The following is a 16,627-nucleotide window of genomic DNA, read 5'->3' on the forward strand; positions in this document are numbered from 1 at the left end:
GTCAGATTTTTCTGCAAGTTTCATACATGAATTAGCCATTAGTAGATAAATAATGAAGTAACACATACAAATTGAGTCAACAAAAATAATAATGACACATTTGAGTGCCATTTCACTGTTTTGATATTACAATAACAATCTTTGACTTAATTGCCAAATGTGATCCACGCAGTGATTTAATCGTGAATACACTGGCAAACTGGCACTGAATTTGATTGTTTTAATTGTTGTATTTTTAAAACAACAATCCTAATCAGCTTTGTTGGCTTAATCAACTTAATTAACCTCTGCTGATTAGTGGCGACCCTGCTGCCGAACCCTGCCCTGGTCTTGAGGACTTTTATCAACTTCCAAAGCCTGCAGCAATGAACTCTCCTTTAAAATAAACTCTTTGATCTGGACCTTTTTTTCCTTTGATTATAGGGGTGCCCTTTCGAGTTTTAACGCTTGTCCTGCACTGACATCCATTCTACCTAAAGCAGTATTCGAGTGTGTTGTGACAAGGGGTTTGTGCGCGTAACTGTTGGAGGACCCCCCACATTTTCTCTCTCCACTAAATTTATAAACATTTCATGCACTAGAGACTGTATCAACCAAAGAAAAAAAAATCCTGTCTACACCTCAATGCCACTTTGACGTCAGTTTTAATTGTCACAGTGGCTGGACATCATTACATAGATCAGAAGGTCTTCTTGGAAAGAACCGAGCAGGGCCCGTTTGATCACAGTCACTGTTTACATCCGGGGTTCTTGTGGCTGTCATTTTAAACGTTTTATTTAAATTTTATGCTTACTCATTTTAATTATAACACGTAAGTTAGTTACAAGATCCAACTCTTAACAGACCAAAAAAATCTAGCAAAACTTATTTTTTCTATCGAAGATTAATAACTGGATCCTGCATTCAATGAAATTCGGATTTAAAGAACCTGTTGAAAATCCCTGCAATGCCACCGTATTACCCCCAGTTTTAAATCCCGAAAATATTAATGTTGAACCTCCCCGGATTTACAGATGAATACAAATGCCATGTGTCATTATTATCAGTTAATTATCATGCTAAAAGGGTTCTCATGCGCCACCCCCGGATTATAATTCTACCCGGAAGCTTGGTAGTGTAGGAATTTCCGGTTACGTCAGAGCTCCAGGACTCCATTAGAGCTGCAGCTGTTTTGAGAGAAACAACAACAAAAACGAGGGCCCAATCCTGGAAACGTAACCTTGATTTCCCACCCGGAGCTCTGCCGGCTTCTAACCACGGCCGCTCTCGGTGAGGAAACTCTGGCCTCCGCTTCCTCCTCCTCCGACTCGGACACCGGCGGAGCGTCGCCGCCCCCGCGGAAGAAGCACCGAGCCTCGGCGGCGGAGGGAGCAGGAGAGCCCGGGGCTTCAGCAGTCATAACAGGCCTCTCCGGTGTTGTCTTGGGACTTGCATCACACTCTGCACACTCTCAGGCCACCTCTGCCATTCACTTTAACAGAAGTGTAGTCAATAACCTCAGCAGCAGCATGCAGTCAAACGGGGCAGGACAGGGACAAGAATCGTCGGAGCTTTCTTGCCTTAACAACGCACAAAACGGAGAGTCATCCTCGGCCGGCGGAGCGCACTCCAACGGGCTCGTCACCAGCACAGACAACGGGACTAGCGTCGGTACTAGTAACGGCTCGACAGCCGGTACCACGTCGGGGACTTCGGCTTCGGCCTCAAGCTCAGAGATGGGCTCGTTGAAAAAGAAGAAACGACTATCACAAGCGGAGGAAGATGTGATACGACTAATAGGACAACATCTTCACGGACTCGGGCTAAAGTAAGTTTATTCCCAGTCGAGGACAAAAACAACAACCACACATAGTGTTCGAGTTCAATTTACCGTACCCTAAATGTATTGTTTGGTTTCCCTCACTCTTAAAACCTCGGGCCAACTGGTGGTAAAATCACTATTCGGGCGCTGACGGACACAAACATGGGGGGATGGGGTAGTTAGCCTCTGCTCAGCAGTTGGTTGAAAGAAGGGGTCCATCTTGCACAATAACAGTTAGCTCGGTGGCTAACCGAATTAGCCTGCGCTAAGGTGCTGCGGCCTGACTTTAAACCTTCACAGAGCCACGAAACACGCCTTTGTACACATGTCAGTTTCAACATGCGCTAGCTGTGCGAGTGCGCGATCGCCTCGACTTGTTTTGTGTGTCAGCAGCGCCATGATGCTATAATTAACACGGGATATTTCGCACCGAGCAAAATACATTAGCGTTACATCACCTAACTAAGGTTCGCAGCGTTTCTCCCGCAGGAAAAAAAAAATTAGCTGCCCCCCTAACAAAATCAGTCGATTGATGGGACTCGATGTGCTGTCTTAATCCAACACGGGCAGGGATTATCGAGTTTGTGTTTCGAGGCTATAAAAAAAATGTTGACGTGCGGGTTGTCAGGATGGTTGGCGCTTCATTATTTTTCCTGGATTGTCAACAACAGGGGGGGACATTTACATCAGTTTCGACTGGAAATCCGCGCGCACAAATCTTGCATCTTAACAATAATAGCCATAATGAAGCAGATGGTTTTGCTAGCTGTCGCGGTTATTTTGGGGGATTCGGCGTTGGAGCCTCGGATGGCACAGAGTCGTCATGTGAACCCTGTTTTCCATAGTCGTCGGGTATATTTTCCAGATTTTTCTCGCCACATCTCCCATCTTTGTTTTCTGTCACGGTGTCAGAGAGAGAGAGAGAGCGAGAGAGACAGAGAGACAAATGCTGATAGTAACCAGGAGTGACGTTAGCCTGTAAAGAGCACATCCATCTGTATTTATTTCAAGACAGCCGTCAATACAGTGGGAGACACTCGGTCCCGAATCGAGAATAATCGGCGGGTTTCATGGCCGCGGTGGAATGCGCTCTCTATCAGCTGTTTTACATGGGAGCCTGTGTTTGAATCTAATAATAGCATCGTGCCATTCCCCCCCCCCCCCCTCTCTCTCCTTCAAGAAATGCATGTTTCAGCTCCCGTTTGAAGTGACGCTGGGATCCACTGTTTGCTGGACCTCCCCCAGCTGTCTGACAGATGAGCTGCAGCAATTTAAATGGCCTACATAATTTTTGAAAGTAGAAGCCATATTAGTAAATCTGTGCTAGGGAGCGAGAGAGGGGGGGGGGGGGCATATACATGGCATAGCCTGGTTATGAAGAAGAGCTCCCCCTACTTTGACTGTGGAGAGGCATCATTGTAACAGCCAGCTGTATCGAGGGGGGCTGCTGCGCCACTTCCTCCAATACCTGAGCATGATGTCATCATGCTGGAGGTGTCAGCCCCCCAACCCCCCACCACCATCCCGTCCCCCAAACCCTCTTCCATTATCGCACGCATCCGAGTGGGCTTGTGTTAGTGCCGGCGGAGGGTGTGTGTGTGTGTGTGTGTGTGTGTGTGTGTGTGTGTGTGTGTGTGTGTGTGTGTGTGTGTGTGTGTAGAGGTCATGTTTGGACAGATGGCTCGCAGGGTCACGGCGGACAGGCGGCGGCAGTGATGATGTCAGCTGCAGCAGGATCCCTGTTTGCACGACTCGGGCTGTTTGTAAATAATGATCCATTGACACGTTGTAGGCCGGGATGCTGCTCTATTGTTGGCTAATGTTTTAATTAGTCTCTCTGTGCTGGGGAAAAAAACAACAACTATTGTTGCATATTTTTCCTCGCGACGCAGCATCGTCGCACTGGATTCTAGCTCTTGCTCCTGCCCGTAGGTTCCTGTTCAGCTGGTATTTGCAAACTATTCAACATCACAATAAGGTCCCGACGGATCTCCGAGACATCATTACCACGCCTTGTTTTTCTAATGAACCGTCCCTCCTGTGTTTATATGCAAGACTGAGTTTTTTCCCCCTCTGTCTCTGTGTCTCTTCAGTCAGACAGTGGACCTGCTTATGCAGGAATCTGGCTGCAGACTGGAGCACTCCTCAGCCACCAAGTTCCGCAACCACGTCATGGAGGGGGAGTGGGACAAGGTTGGTGATTTGTCGCCTGCATTGTATTGTCACAATAGGAGCCTGAGAGGTCAAAACCCGAGAGCATGTCACAGCTCATGTAGCTCACAGACAAAGGAGATTTATGAAGGAGATTGTTCAGAAGGCTTCAGTGTCCTCAAAGGAGTTAAAGTGATTTGCATTGATACTTTGGTTTCACAGGCTCAGCTTAAAGGCCCAGTGTGTAACATTTACAGGAAGCTATTGTTGAAAAAAATGCATATGTATTTTTTTTTTAACTCATGTATGCCAGCACGTCACCTCGTTATTCTTTATATTAAGTGCTTCATTAAAAAAAAAGACTATTTGGGAAAATATGGCTGGCTGCCATATTTGTTTTGTCGTGCCTCCTTTATAGCAAAATGAGGCACAAATTGTGAAAGATAAAAAAAACAACATAAAACTAAGATTTGCAAATACGCCTAAAGCAAATCACAAGGTTATTGCAAAACTGGTCGGGCTGATAATCTGAAATTGTGGCAAGAAGCTTTGGTTTGAATTCTGTGGAATTGGATTTTAAGTCAGCATTAATGCAGATTGCAATGTACTCTGAGTCTGCTGCAGTAACTTAAATCACAAGAATTTCTCATCTTAGGCCACTTTAAGATCTATTAAATGTGGGTTTGTTATTGCTCTGCAATGATAGAAAATAAAGAAATATACTATTTGAGAAAATAATAATTAGCTTCAATGGAATTATTGTAAGGTTTAAGTTAAGTCTCAGGTCACACCTGGGAGCCCAGTTTGGATTTTGTTATCTAATAACATTTTATTAGACAAGCCATTATTGTTTATTAGTCATCATTAGTCATATATTTTTCATTTGCAATGAAAGCACCTCTAAATCATCTTTATTGTTGAGGCCCCTTTTTCACCCGTAAGATCTTGATTACTGTTTTTTTCCATCCTGTGCACGTGTGGAAACTGCTGAGCTAACCATTTCTCCCTCTGTGTCCCTTCTCTGCATGGACCTGCCTTTGTTATGGCCCAGGCTGAGAATGATCTCAATGAGCTGAGAGCACTGATGCATTCTCCCAACGCTATTGTGGTAAGCTGCACTTGCCCAAACCTGAACTGGACTGAATGGGGCCACAACCCTGGCTTCCAGAACTGTTCTTGTTTTGAAACAGCCAAAGTTCAATATGTTCTAGTTTGTGCTTTAGTGGTCCCATAGAATTTGCAAATGGGCTTGACGTTGTCGGGCAGAACTGGTTTAGAATTTGCAAGTAACAATAAGGACAATTTTGAGAACCTTATTTATTTCAAATTGACGTGGTTTCAAGATACAGATTGAATTTTTGTTGTCATGTAATTTAACTCACGTTTTGACAGTCGGAAGAAATGAACTTTAAAATGGTTCCTTGCATGACAGACAAAAAAAAAAGAAAGAAAGTGTTGGCTTGTTGACAGTTGCTTCCTTACAGTCTGTGTAACTGCCGTCACCAGTTGGTTTATTAAGATAACGTGTGTGTGTCTGTGTGTTTTTACCTCCCCTACCGTGCCCTCCCCCTGCTGTGTGTTCAGTGTGGGTAGCCATTTTGGCTCTGTAGCAGAACAGTGTTAGCACTGTAAACATCATTTTCCCTACAGCTCCACTGGATCATTTTACTCGCATCTCTGGTACCAGTCGCAGAGAGAGTGCGCGTGTGTTTGTTTCCTCGCTCACAAGCTGCGTATGTAGACATTTGTGGATGGATGGTTTCTGCAGTCCTACTGCATACCTGCTGAAACCAGACAGACTCTTTGCTGAGCGGTAGAAGGGCTAAGTTGGGGGAACCTGGACTTGTTCTTGCCATCTTAGAGACTACTCGCCTCCCGTCTCAAAGTAGGGATGTCAACAATGAATCCATTATTGATTAGTTGTAGATTAAGAATTGAATCGTTAATCGTTTGATAAGGTAAATCGACAAGCGATTAATGGATTGATGGATAATTTGCATCCTTTTTTGAAAGGCTTCTTTAGTTCTCTTTGAGATTACGTGGATGACTGAGAACCTACACAGACGCACTTCCTCCACGCTCCCCTGCCAGCGCTGCTCTCACGCCGCCCTATACGATGCAGAAATTGCAGGGAGGGCCGGTCGCGCTGACCACAGGTCATCATTGTGTTAGCGATGCGTGCGAACGAACCCGCACAGCGCTAAAGTACACCTCTGTAATTTTTTCCGGGCGCCGAGGAAGTGCGCCAGACTGATTGCCTGGTGTGAGTTTCCTGCAGGTGAACCCGGCCGGGCGCTCGTTTTTGATCTGTGAAATCTCGTTACCGTCAAATGGAAACCCGAGGCTGCTGTACTTTAGTCTTTGTCTCGCCTTTCTTTCCTCCTTCGGTTTCTGTAAAATTCTCTCCTGTCGCCTCCCTCCTCCCCTAGCGCATGAAGTTCCTGCTGCTGCAGCAGAAGTACCTGGAGTATCTAGAGGACGGCAAAGTCCTGGAGGCTCTGCAGGTGCTGCGCGGAGAGCTGACGCCCCTCAAGTACAACACAGATCGCATCCACGTGCTCAGCGGGTAAGTTTAACGTTGCGTTCCTCTCACTGCGCTCGCCGCAGATCGGCCAGCCTCTCGCAATCGCTCATTACTGAACAAAAGGGACAGCAAAAAAAAAAAAATCCTGATTTTTTTTTTCCTTCTCTGAAAACTCGATTTTGGTAAAACTACAAAATACAATATAATAATAATAATAATAATAATAATAATAATAATAATAATAATAATGATAATAATGATAATAATAATACATTATTTCAAATATTTTATCTTTATTTTTTAAAGAAAAATAGCAAACAAATTTCCCATTTGGGAATGAAGTGCAGCTGAAAGATACTGTAGGGCCAGTTCATGGAGGTTTGAACAGAATTGTCCTCTTAGGCGAAATGAAATTCAAACCAGGGGCTTGGGCGTGATTTAAAAAAAACATTCAACAATCACCCTGCCTTCGCCCTATGACAGCTGGGATAGGCTCCAGCAGACCCCCGTGACCCTGAGCTCGGGACTAAGCGGGTATGGAAAATGAATGATGATGAAGGATTCAACAATCATCTGTTTACCAACTCTTGATAGATGCCTGTGGCTGCTGGGGCGTATTCCTCTTAATTATGACTTGATGGTTTTGTAAATGTTGCCCTGGCACATTCCTCCAATTGACTTTTGCCTGTATCGATTACTCTCATCACTTTTTAAAAAACATACTCGTCTAAACAGTCTTTTTGCTCAGTAGACAGATTGGTTTATTGATTCGCCACCGGTCAGTCAATCTGTCTTTATTCCTTGCTTCTATCGGCCGTGACATTTCTTTCCTATTAGTGGTGGACTGTGACTGCCTCCTCACTAATGGACCTGGTGTCGATGTGAACATTGATTTTTCTTATTAGTGAATGACAGCACGCAGCAACGCTTATTGAATTTTGGTGATTTTATTTAGCCTCAAACATAGATGTGTATTTTCTGTATTCAATATCCTCCTATTTTTTTTTTTTTTTCCCCTTGTTGGGCCTATCACCGTTCTAACTGCAGCGCCTCAACTCCTGCACTTGCGTCTCCCGCAGGTATTTGATGTGCAGCCACGCTGAGGATCTGAGGGCCAAGGCAGAGTGGGAGGGCAAGGGCACCGCCTCCCGCAGCAGACTGCTGGACAAACTACAAAGTGAGCAGCAGATGTATTCAAACGGCAGCCCGGGTGCATGAATACAAGGCGCTGGAGCCAAACGTGTACAGCACAAATCAAATTTATAGCCCCCCCCCCTCCCCCCCCCTTGTCTGTGTGCCCTTGCAGCCTACCTGCCTCCCTCCGTCATGCTGCCCCCTCGGCGGCTGCAGACCCTGCTGAGGCAAGCGGTGGAGCTGCAGAGGGACCGCTGCCTCTATCACAACACAAAGCTGGACAACAACCTGGACTCGGTGTCTCTCCTCCTCGATCACGTCTGCAGCAGGTGGGTTGCTGCACTGCATGAGGCGTCCCTGTTGCGTCGTCACACTGCAGCACCTGCCATTTATGATCCATGGCGCAATTTTTTTTTATGTGAGACTTATGCCATGGCTGCAGTTCTATGAGTTTTTAACCTTCCGTCTCTCTCCCGTGTGGCAGAAAACAGTTCCCGTGTTACACCCAACAGATCCTGACAGAGCACTGTAATGAAGTGTGGTTCTGCAAGTTCTCAAATGACGGCACCAAACTAGCCACCGGCTCCAAAGACACTACTGTCATCATTTGGCAAGTGGACCCGGTGAGTGTCGATGAGTTTCCGAATGAACACACACACACATGAGCCTCTTAGAAATCCGCCTGCAGAAATGCAGCAGACAGGTTTGTCTCGGTTTTATTTTTGAAATATTTATCGTATAGTTTGACATTTCCTCTAAACCCCTCGTGGTCATATTTTATGCATCCGCCGGAGCCCTTTGAAGCTCCTGTTCCGTCCCAGATTATGAGGCGTTCGCTGTGGAGAGAAACCCGTCATCTCTGCGAGGGCGGCGGCCGCTGCCGCTGAAGTGTCTGTTTTTTTCATTTAAATTGTTGTTTCAGGCTCAGGGAAGACATTTTCAGGTCTTTCTCTGAATTCTATGGCCCCGGGAAAATGAGACGCAGAGGGAAAACAGCTGTCAAACAGATTAACAGGCGTAGTTACACCTTTCAAGTGTAGTCCGCGTTTCAAAAAGTTGGGCTCTTCATTGTCAAGTGCATATTTTGTTTTTGTTCGTTTTCTTTATTTTTTTTTTAAAAACGTGCAGTTACTGTGTAATAATCACCCCCGTGATGCCGCAGGAGAGCCACCAGTTGAAGCTGCTGCGAACCCTGGAGGGTCACGCCTACGGGGTCTCCTACTTGGCCTGGAGTCCCGACGACACCTACCTGATCGCCTGCGGACCTGACGACTGCTCCGAGCTGTGGCTCTGGAACGTGCAGGTGAGCTCCGGCGCCGGCGTCGTACTCGCAAAGCCGATGTTTTCTCCCGTAGATGTAAACAAAAGAGATTCGAACCGGCTCTCTTAAAATGCCGTGAAGATTTGGAAAAGATAAACATGCCCAGAGGTTCCCATAGATACTGCAGAGGCTGTTTGTACTCACTGACCTCTTCTCTTCTCCTCCTCTTTTGCTCCACTACCCCTCCCTTACTTAACGCTCCTCCCTGTGTCTCCCTCCCCCCCCCCATTTTTTCTTCCCCGTCTTGTTTTTTTCTCTCTCTCTCTCTCTCCCTTCTCTAAATGGCCTGTCGATCTCCTCGGTGGCCAGACGGGGGAGCTGCGGACCAAAATGTCTCAGTCCCACGAAGACAGTCTGACCAGCGTAGCCTGGAACCCAGACGGCAAACGATTTGTCACCGGTGGACAGAGGGGACAGTTTTATCAGTGTGTGAGTAGATTTGTGACCCTCATTCTTTCCTCCACGTGTTGTTTCATCCCTGTTTGTACAAACTGCATCAGATAACACAGTTGCAAAGATTGAGGAAATAAAGCCACAACTTTTACTGAGCATTCAGACCCTGCAGTGGCAGGAAGAGGGAGCAGTCTGGCCTGAAGTTCTGTTGGGTTTTTTTTCTAGTGAAACTGCACCAGTAGCTGCGTTTCCAAAATAAAAGCGCTGTTTCTAAAATTTCGACAAAATAAGCATACAATAATAACAATATAATCATAACGTAAGCCGTAATTGTCGTAAAATCTCATGGGACGAATTTAGTTTTTGTTTGTTACCTTTATTTGCTGTCAAGAGTAGTATATTTTTTTTGATTACTCGTAAAAAAAATTTAAAAAAAGATTAAAAAACTAAAAAAGATTAAAAAACTACCTCAGGAGAGCGTCAACACCTTTTAGCGATGTTTGAAAGGTTTTCCGACGTCTAGCTGTTCCCATGACCATTTTTTTTATTGCGATATTTAGGTTTTTGCGCAATTCTAGGGGTAATGGAAATGCAGCAAGTGGCTAGAAAGGAAACTAAGCGACGGTTAATGTGAGCAATGCTGTCTGCTCTGTTCTCAGGACCTGGACGGTAACTTGTTGGACTCCTGGGAGGGCGTGAGAGTGCAATGCCTGTGGTGCCTGAGCGATGGCAGAGGAGTGCTGGCCTCAGACACTCACCAGCGGATCCGCGGTTACAACTTCGAGGACCTTACAGACAGAAACATGTACGTTGTCACAGTCGCATTGAAATAGTCGGCAGGCAGAAAGTGATTTTTCTAGTTACAAAACAAGTCGTTCATCGTCACTCAACTTTTACAGTTACTGTCCATTGAGATTGTGATTTTCACCTGTCTTGTTACACCTGTGTGACCTGGTGCCTTGCCTGACTTCCTCTTCCTGTTTTTTGTCCTCTGCAGAGTTCAAGAGGACCACCCTATCATGTCTTTTACTGTCTCTAAAAATGGAAGATTAGCTTTGTTAAATGTAGCAACTCAGGTAAGCTGAAATATGCTATAAAATGTATAATATGAAAAACATGAATTACACTGCTGTAATAAAGTAGTAATAGAGTTGTAGTAATGTAATAGTTGATAATCTTTAATAGCTGCATATAATATATCGTTTTAATACATTTTGATAAAGACTGAATAGAAATCTGTTGAAATAACTTCCTTTTCGAGCATATTTCATTTTCTGGATTTGTTTTCTTTAAATATTGGGCTTGTATGTTGTTTTTCGTGTTCTGTCTTGTTTTTGTTCCTCACTGTTTGTTGTTGCCTCCTGCCGCCGCATCCAGGGAGTGCACCTGTGGGACCTCCAGGACCGGGTGCTGGTGAGGAAGTACCAAGGTGTGACCCAGGGCTTCTACACAATCCACTCCTGCTTCGGAGGACACAACGAAGACTTCATCGCCAGCGGCAGCGAAGGTACAGTGGGAGCTTTGTGCAAGTCGCAGCTTTTAAAATGACCTCATTCGCGACTGTTTCATGACTCCCCCCCGCCCCCCCCTCGTCCTTTCCACAGACCACAAAGTCTACATCTGGCACCGCCGTGGCGAACTTCCCATCGCTGAACTCACGGGCCACACGCGCACCGTCAACTGCGTGAGCTGGAACCCGACCATCCCCGGGCTCATGGCCTCGGCGTCAGACGACGGCACAGTACGCGTTTGGGGTCCGGCGCCCTTCCTCGACGCTCAGGAGACAGACGGACTCAACGGTAAAAGCAAAAGTACAAGAATTGCACACACACACGCACGCACACACACACACACACACAAACACAGCATCATGGAACGGTTGAAAGCCAGATACTAACTTGAGCCTCTTTCACGCATTGCCAGTGTCAGGGAAGTCAGGTCAGGGTTTTGTCTCAGGCGAGCAGGCCGACTCATGCGCCCGACTTTAGGAGGTTGTCCTCGCGTCCTCGCAGCGTTGCGGACGCGCTCCAGGTGAGTCGACTGAAGCAGCATCGCCTCAGGGTCAGATAGGTTTTGTACTGCCAAATGAATTGTGTTCATCTTGATAGCAATTTGCCATGTGATCACTTTTTTTCCCTCCCCACATATCGGGGAGAAACCTTGCAACACGCTCAGTTAATTTGTCCGATTAAATGATTTACTCTAATTTTATTATTTAATACACATTCATTAGCGCCACAATTATATTTTTGTCGGTTAATAGTTGTTCTTAATTGGCCAGAGCTGATTCTCCCACAGATCACAATGTAGCTGTTCCAAAGCGATAAACATCAGCAAAATGGCTGAATGTCTGAATTTTTCATGAGATGAAGTCGGGCTTGGACTCGGCGATGTGCGCCGTGTGCCGTGGTGCATGGAGCAGACTTATTTTTTTGGTTCTGTTTTTCTCGACATTCGATGCGGAGCCGGGAGATATTCTGCAAATGTTCAACAGAAATTCTTGTTTTTCTTCTCCAAAATTTGTTTTTGCACACAGCTGATCACAGCAGTGATGACTCAGGCGATGATCGTTTTTCAATCCAATCGTCACCAGGACGTCATCACTCCATTGAGAGCCAAACTTTATTCGCGTAGCGAACTTTAAACGCGTGTTCGCCCAGCGCTCGGTGTGGACAGGAAAAATTCACATTTTCATGTTGTTTATTTGCATCACTTCGCCTATTGCCCGGTGTGTACGGACCTTAATAAGGGTCAATGTAACTGTCTTGTGTGAGAAGGGCTGCACTGCACATCCCTAGAGGTTTTACGCTGGAAGCTCACGGTCTCCTCCTCTTCCTCCTCCTCCTCCTCCTCCTCCTCCTCCTCCAGAGAACTGCAGCAGCATGGACAGCTGATGGTCATTCACGGATCTGACGACGTCTCTCTGAAACAACAATCCCACGAACACCACAACAATGACAAACGAAAAACAATCCCCAACCAGCCAAGCCAGCCGGCGGGCGGGCGGGGCGATAGAATCCGACGACCACCATCCGAAAAAGCGCGTCAAGAATTACCGACATCGACAACAAGAACAACAACACCAACCGAGACGACGACAACAAGATTTGAAAAAGCGGGAAAGATTTAGTCCTCTGCCGGGCCGAGACTCGAAGGCGGAGCCGACGACGGACACGAGTCGGGTTCCTTCCTGATCCTGACCCCCCCCCCCCACACACACACACACACTCCCTCAGCCCCCCCCGCCACCCCACCGAGGAGAACCAGTCGGCACCCAGCGGGCGCTGCAGCCCCGGACTGGCGAACCTTTAAGGGGCTGTTGGCCCCCCCAACCACCACCCTGTTGCCCTCTCCCCTTCGGATCGACCCTTCTTCTCCTTCTCCATTGCACTGCACGGTCGGCAGCCATGGCGGGACCTCGCAGAGCCTCTGAAGAACCTCCACTCCCCCACCCCCTCCAAACCATCAACCCCTCCTCCAGCTAAGTGTCCCCAGTGTCACCCTCCTTCCTTGCTTCCTTCCTTCCTTCCTGGACAGACCAGCTGTTTACTCATCAGACTAGGACTCGAACCCCCTGCCTGCCTGCCTGCCTGGTTGTCCCTCACGTTTCCCGTGTAATGTCTCCATAGGTGGGGGAGGGCCGGGGAGGACTGACTCCTCTGATCCCCTCCGCTCTTCTCGTGCTTCTCGGAAAAATCTATCCTTTGGACAAAGTCAAAGTGGGGGAAGTTGTTTTGGGGGGAGGGGCGGCGGGGTTAAAAAAAAAAACAACAACAAAAAAAAAAGCCACCGTCACGCATACGCACCGAGCTGAGAAGGAACACGACACACAAGGCTACTCACCATGTTGGAATTTTTTTATGATAGTATTGCGTAAATTCTCATTTAAGAGGTTGAATCTTAGCTCGAGTCGTAGTGGCCCGTGGAGCGCTTTTAGTGTGAAAGAGTCCACTTTTCTGTTTCCTCCACAGTAGACAATAAAAAAACACAAACCTTTGGCTTCCTTAATTTAACTCGTGACGCGGAGAGTCGCTGTGTTTTTCTGAAGGGACACCCCCACCCCCCCTCCAACCCCCACCCCCAGTGTGTTCAGCTCGCAGACGCCGCCGCCGCCGCGCAAGTCCATCGCACCGGCTTAACATAAGGGGTCATAGGTCACATATCAATGCCAAAGGGGCGGTGCTTCAGACAGACATTGTCCCGTCGGCTTCCCGCCTCGGCCAGGACACGCTACGACCATTTCAAAAAAAAAAAAATAGTGTTTGCAAGAAGCGTTCAAGGGACTCCAGCCCCTCCTCTGTGTGTGTGTGCGCGTGTGTATCTTTGTGTGTGTGTGTGTGTGTGTGTGTGTGTGTGAGAGAGTGAATGAGAGCGACAACGCATGCACACATTAGTGAGAGTTGTCATTTGTAGGGCGTGGGTTTAAATTGGTGCGTGTTCCCTTTTATTTTTATTTTCTCTTTTTAAGGTTTTTTGGATGTGTGCTCAATTCAAACCAGCAAAAGATCCGCCCCCCCCCTCCCCCCACCTCCCCACCTCCTCCCCGCTAAACTCTCTTAACTCCCCCCTTCTCCCCACCTTCCCCCCTTATTGTAAAATTGTAGAGGATTTTAAAAATAATTCTAAGTTATCCAAAGCCCCATAGGGACCTCTATCTGTGGAACAAAGAATACGTCAGAGCCATTTTGTAAAAAAAAAATTAATAAAATAAAAGAAGAGAAATACCCTTTTCTTTAATCTGGGGCTTTAATTTTTTTTCTTTGTTTTCTTTTTTTTTTACATGGAAAATTAGTTTCCGCTTTACCACATGGCATTCAAACGGAACTGAGTCACTGGCGGCGCGTCATACTTGCATGGGAAAAGGAAGTTTAAAAACAGAATAAATAAAAAATAAAGGGGGCCAAATTTGAACGAGAAGCTGTAAAAAAGCAAAAAAATGGTCTTTATTACATCATTGGCGACTGTAACTGTGGGGCAGTTTTCGATGGAAACGGCACCAGTGACCAGAGAACCGCAAGTTCTTTTTGCAAGTCTGGGATCACACACACGCACGCACGCACGCACACATGCAACACGTCAACTGCCTTCTCGCTCCTTCTAGCCTCACAACTACACACACACCACACACAACAACCGGCGCCCCCTACTGTCACTGCACTTTGGTCTTTCTGCTCTCATGCACCTGCTGCAAAAATGGCACCGATCCCGCACAGCCTCTCTCGAGGCTCCCGGCCGCCGCACGTAGCCGTTACAACGGCTCGAAAGGTCAAAAGGTCGCACCGGCAAAGACACGGCCTAACGGGAGGCTGACAAAGGAAGTAGCGTAGCGCCCCCCCGCCCCTCTCCTCCCCGCCCCCACCACCTCGTCCCCACCTCGCTATATATAGCCTCTATGCATCCGAAAGCAGTGACAGACTATCTTGCTGACCTTAAAGTGACAATAAATAATATTGAGAAGAAAAAAATATTATTATTATTATTGAAATGATGTTCTTTAAAAAAGAAAATTAAAAACTGAGCCTGGCACATAAAAATAGGCCCAGCGGCCTCATCTCGAGGGTACCAATCCTAGAGCTCAGCTCAGCATTAAACGGCGCCCCCTATATGTTCTCCAGCCAAGTTATTCAGCGGTCAGCGCACCAATTCAAAGCTTTTCTTCCTTTTTCAGGGTATGTAATGACTACTTGCTACAGACTGCTATTCAGTAAAACCTGTTTCGATCAGTGCTTTTTCTGTCTGTTTTTATTGAACTTTTTTGTTACTTAATTTTTTGTTTTTGTTGACATTATATCATTTTCTTTTGGTTGACCTATCCCTGTATGATCATATTAAAATATAACCAGACTTTTGGAGTCCTCCTTATTTTTTTTAATCCTCATATTCGACGTTACCCCCGTCATCTTTCTTTATTTTTAATCTATCCTTTGGTTCTCCTTTGTGTTCAGTTGAGTTTTGTCCTTCTGTCGCTATGACAAATGAATATGCACAGCAACGCCCACGTCGGCTGGAAGTGGAATGAGTTGTTGGGGAGGCACGGCGCTGCCGGTCAGATCAGGTCTTTGAACTCTCCACCCCCTTCGCCTTTTTAAGAGTTCGTCACGTGAAAAGTCGACGTTCTTGCATGTCCGTGTAACTCGGCAGAAATTCTCGCCGTCGGTGTTCCAGTGTTGATCCATCTCGACCACCTTACCGGAGCCAAAACCACCTGAGGGCCACTGATGTGTTTTTTTTTTCCCTCTTGTAGGTCACTTGACTTTCACGCTGAGACGTACACACACACACTTTGGAAACCTGCTTTATCAACAACACCCAAAAAAACTAAACGGAAAAAACATTAAAAAAAATCCCAGAATGGACTACTCACACACCTGACGTTAGCGCTCAACTTGTGAGGCAAATCTTTTATACCAAGAGTTCTGTAAAAGCCCATCAGCCACCCTGCTGGTGGCCAGTGCTATGTCTGTATGCAACCTGGTGTCTTTTGAGTTTCCCGAAGCAGTCGTTTCTGTTTTATCAATGTCTTATTTCTCTTACAAAGGTGATAGCGGTCATGGGAGGGAGAGGGATATTTGGAGCTTACTGTAGCATCTCTAGGCTCCCCGGGCTATAGGGTGGGATCGGGGGGGCCGGGGAGGGGGGGACGATGTGTGGCTTTGCGTTTAATGTGTTATTTACAAAAGTGATTGTACTGTTTTTGTATTGTTGTGTAGGAAAAGTGTATGCATATTTTCAATAAAGCATTCAGGGTTTTGAAAAAAAAAAACGAAACAAAAACAAAAGAGAGGCCCGTGGTAGTTTTGATGCGGCATGTGATTGTGAAGGCCTTGAGAACAAGAAGTGGCAGACTCTTCTGGATACTCGCCAGTCCTGCCACGCACAGCCGTGGATTTAGGTTGGCCTCGGATCGCTGCTTATGGCAAACCGTGTGTGACGAGGAGACAAACGTGGGTTTTCATTCTGCTTTGTACTCAGTCATTTTGTTCCTTGAAAGCATTGTGTGGAGCCGGACTGTGTGGTGAGGGGCTTTTCTTCGATGCCATTGGGAATAATAAGAACAATTGCCAATAAAGTGACATTATTTTGAGTAAGTCTTGTTGTTCGCAATACATCTCAAAATGGACAGCCGAGTTTCCTTTAGGAGGCAGGCGCAGCGAGCGTGGGTGCAGATGAAAAGCATTCAAAACTAGACTTTAAATGTTCAAACATCATGCATATTAACTGATTTTCACCTTTAAAAAAAACACAATCCCACAAGTTTGTTGCATAAACACAAAGAGTTACAGCCACATCACTGCACCAAGGT

General features: G+C 46.4%; 1 protein-coding gene across 4 annotated transcripts; it reads left to right on the plus strand.

Moving 5' to 3' along the window:
* Positions 1-1,175: 1,175 nt before the first annotated feature.
* On the plus strand, positions 1,176-15,169 carry LOC142900349 (WD repeat-containing protein 26). 4 transcript variants are annotated; one of them, XM_076044600.1, is made up of 14 exons: positions 1,176-1,807; positions 3,895-3,994; positions 5,004-5,060; positions 6,382-6,518; positions 7,556-7,653; positions 7,783-7,939; positions 8,095-8,233; positions 8,773-8,913; positions 9,241-9,360; positions 9,984-10,129; positions 10,322-10,400; positions 10,702-10,831; positions 10,929-11,123; positions 12,193-15,169. In XM_076044600.1, the coding sequence occupies exons 1-14, from the start codon at positions 1,509-1,511 to the stop codon at positions 12,216-12,218; spliced, it is 1,824 nt and encodes a 607-aa protein (XP_075900715.1). In that variant the 5' UTR covers positions 1,176-1,508; the 3' UTR covers positions 12,219-15,169. The 4 variants fall into 4 exon arrangements, with proteins under 4 accessions (XP_075900715.1, XP_075900714.1, XP_075900713.1 ...); XM_076044599.1 differs by lacking the exon at positions 12,193-15,169 and adding an exon at positions 11,248-11,359 and having other exon boundaries at positions 10,929-11,135; XM_076044598.1 differs by having other exon boundaries at positions 1,363-1,807; positions 10,929-11,135.
* The last annotated feature ends 1,458 nt before the right edge of the window (positions 15,170-16,627 follow it).

Source organism: Nelusetta ayraudi, unplaced genomic scaffold (assembly GCF_046127955.1).
Source record: "Nelusetta ayraudi isolate G7.1 ecotype Tasmania unplaced genomic scaffold, CSIRO-AGI_Nayr_v1 ptg000082l, whole genome shotgun sequence".
In the NCBI taxonomy this organism is placed as follows: domain Eukaryota; kingdom Metazoa; phylum Chordata; class Actinopteri; order Tetraodontiformes; family Monacanthidae; genus Nelusetta; species Nelusetta ayraudi.